Here is a 3,599-nt window from a genome sequence, read left to right on the forward strand (position 1 = left end):
AAACTCTGACGTCATCAGGTCAGATTTCACCCTCGCAGGCTTCATAGTCAACGAGGATCGCTACACAAGTCATTACCCGGTTTGGTATTGTTAAGGAAGGTGCCCAGGGGAGGGTGGAAAGATTTCATAAGGAATCAAGAATTGGACAGTTGGACAGACTATTGTTTGTGTCCTGGAGGCACTTAAAGTACCTAAATTATCAGCAAGAGAGTTAGGCTAAGCTTTGTTTTAGCCCTGTCCTAGGAAATTTAACTCACATCTTGACTAGACATTGTCAGACCTCTTTTGATGTGCCCCACAAGATTACATGGGACACGCCTTTTTTACTTGACAAATACAACAATTAGGCATATGCTTGCGAAGCCTTATTCAGTTTGGCTTCACAAACACATGCCTGCAATATTGTGAATGAAAGCGATTTAAAGCCGTCTCAGATACAAAATATCGTGGGTGTTTTAGCTTGACACGAGGTTATGTTCCTCGAAAACTGATTGGACAAATTAGGTTTTCGAATAATGGTGTCTACCAAGACAAATTTTACAATTAGAGAGCAAAAAAATCTGAATCATAAGAGTAATAGAACGTTTTGACAAAGCATACTGTTCTTAATGTTTAAATTTATTGCACGGCAACGAAGCTCAGTAATAGTTGGAACACTGATCAAGTTAATAAGTTGAAGCTCAACGAATTTTATTTATCCCTTTAACTTCTCTCGCTTGAAGCTCACTACATCTAGGCAGGTTTATTATCTTACAAGATAAGGAATTAGGGAATTATTCATTCAACAAACCAAGATAGGAAATCCATTTAGTGGATAACTGTGCTTGTAATACAAGACGTGCACGGGCGGATCTAGTGGAGGGTGCAGGGGGTGTGCACCCTCCCCTGACATGATCTACGGTTTTCTAATACAACTGCCATTCTGTCAAAAAAAAAAAGTCACCAGTCAGCTACGCCATTACTTAGTGGTGCACCCCCTCCTAAGAAATTTGCTGGATCTGCCTCTGAAGTGATTGGCAACATAAGTAAGTCCTAGAAAAAGCAACTACCCAACTTGTGTACAACCTATGAGTGAATTGGCGATAGCTGTGAACGCTTCGGCGAAATAAACGGATGATTTAAACTTATTGATTGTGATTTATTAAGGATATAATCACCTCCAATGGCAGCTAGAGAAAGAATTCAGAATAACTTTGAAGAAATTCAAATTTCTTGTGAAAGCTTATTTTGTTCAGTCATGAATTGAATGTCAAAAATGTACAGTACTTGGCCTGAAAAATGACAAGGTCGTCTGATTTAGCACCTTAATTTCAACATCTTTGAACTATTTTTTAAAAATTAATTGTGAGTACTTGCCTTATTTAACCCACCTAACCCTCTCGTAGGCTTTTTAAGAGCAAGTTGCGGGTTTTAACATACACGTCGAATAATGTGATGCATAATCATTCATGGTAATTTCTATTCTTGGTCACAATGTGTCACAAGTCTGAGAATTTCATGTATTACTTTTAGGGTTAGACTTGTGGAAATTGTGTACATTTTTACCACTGATTGACAGTTTGAATTCGCTGTTTTATGACTGTCAGATGTAGCGGAGCAAGCAATTTAAAAAAATCTTACAAAGAAAACACAAATCGGGGAAATTGACCAATGGAAGGACTTGTTCCGTTACCGTTCTGTGTACTTTCCTTAAATGTAAACTGCACGCCAGACACGTCAACCAAAGAGAGGCCGAAGGATCCCTGGCCAGAGGTGGGCCCAGAGATTAGTGCTTCGATTTTATAATCAGTGTTTTTCTTTACATCAAGTGGCGTGTCAAAAACAATTTCAAATCCAAAGTAAGTATCAAAATTGTAGTCCATTTGCTGTGACCTAAAGCTATCCGTCTTGGTTTTAACAGTCAAATGGCTGTCAAGATCCTTGATCACTAATTCAACGTGATAGTCGTTGTTTATACTGCCAAATAAACACATTCCATGCAACTTGATGTTGTTGTTCACGCTAAAAGTAAGACACTCTTTTTTCCCTCTGTAATCCCGACACCGACCCCTATTTACCAAGTTAAATCTATCACAAGTGCCGCGAAACACAGGGGATAAAGATGACCGCTTTGTCTCTGGAAATCCCACTGGGGTGGCCGCCAATGCTGAATTGAAGAACTTCACGAGGGTGATTACTTCGTCTGGAGTTAGGATTTTTGCATCAAGGACAATGGTTGCAAATTCTTCTTCTTTCATCAAGGGAAAGCGGATTTTTTTAACTACTGCTTCCCCAAGAATCCCTGTTTTTGCTTCACCATTTGCTTTTAAACCTTGCTTTTTGCATTGCTTTGTCGCCCACAAGTGAACAGCTTTGAACAGGTCGATCTCTTTCAGGGTAAGAGTGTCTCTTGAGATGATTGCCTCAAGCAAGGAGCGTTGAATTGCCGCAAATCCATCTGACGTCACGACTTCTTCCGACTGAGTGTCGATCACTTTCCAACATCGATCTACCAAGGCTTTGTCGTCGTACTTTTCAGCCAATGGAAGGATGCTGAGGACATTTGATGGGTTTAAATTATTTTGAACATATTTGCTGCATTTATCAACGAGTGAAGGCACCATGTATTTCTTCGCCAAATAAAAGACTTCCATAACATTGCTTCCGCTTAAATTCACTTCATCGCTGTACATGAAACGAAACAACTCCAACAGACTGTTGTATTCACAGTCAGGCAGTTCGATGGAGCGACTAGTTTCCGCTAGCTCACCGTAAAACATGGCTTCAAACACAGGACTACTAATCGACAACACAAACTTGTGAGCTGGAATAACTTGCTTACTTTCACTTTCGCCATCGCTGTCAGATTTACGAACCACAAACTCCACATCGCTGAAAAGATCGTTGTTCAGCATAAACATGGTTCTTTCTCGAACTGTGGGCCTCTTTGTTTGCCAATTTGCTCTCGAACACATCTTCGTTTAGATAGGCAATCTAGAAATGTTCACGATAATTCGCTTCTCAGTCCGTTGTGTCCGTCAAGCCGATTCCCAGCAATGTGACGACCGTAGCGGAGTTCTCAGCCTATGAGACATGCGTCACACACTGCCTCTTACTGTGTGATGCATGAATGCTTCCTGGTTCAATTCTTGGTTTCTTCATGACGTCACAAAAACTAAAATTAAGAATTTTTAGTCCTTTCCTTCATCAGGTTAAAGGTATTTTAAAAATATATCTGCTGGCCTGTTTTAAGCTTGATAGCATGTCCTCCTTTTTTTTGAGAAAAAAGGAAGTTTCAATTTTGGATTTTGTCACAATACGTGACATCTGGCGTCACACTATGCCTCTTGTTGTGATGCATGGGATGCTTTCCGATAAAGAGTCCATTTATTGTTAGGTGATTGCTCTGCTGTGAGAAATTCTGGTGTATTTTTTTTCTATTTTAATGCCCTAAATAACGATCGCTAAATTACCGATACAAACCCTTATAAAATTTATGTAACGCAATAACGATACTCCGTGAGCTTGTGGTACATGGACGCAGCTGCCAGCTGGTAATATCATCGCTATATTCCGTTGTGCATCTCTTGCTAAGTGGTTTTCGTGAAGAACATTTGCAT

The 3,599-nt window shown here is 39.9% G+C and overlaps 1 protein-coding gene across 1 annotated transcript; it reads right to left on the reverse strand.

Annotated features, from left to right (window-relative positions):
• Positions 1–676: 676 nt before the first annotated feature.
• On the reverse strand, positions 677–3,038 carry LOC138052201 (BTB/POZ domain-containing protein 6-like). The gene has a single exon (XM_068898575.1). The coding sequence runs from the start codon at positions 2,952–2,954 to the stop codon at positions 1,617–1,619; it is 1,338 nt and encodes a 445-aa protein (XP_068754676.1). The 5' UTR covers positions 2,955–3,038; the 3' UTR covers positions 677–1,616.
• Between the last annotated feature and the right edge of the window lie 561 nt (positions 3,039–3,599).

The sequence above is a fragment of the Montipora capricornis genome, chromosome 6 (assembly GCF_036669925.1).
Source record: "Montipora capricornis isolate CH-2021 chromosome 6, ASM3666992v2, whole genome shotgun sequence".
NCBI classification, from domain to species: Eukaryota; Metazoa; Cnidaria; class Anthozoa; order Scleractinia; family Acroporidae; genus Montipora; species Montipora capricornis.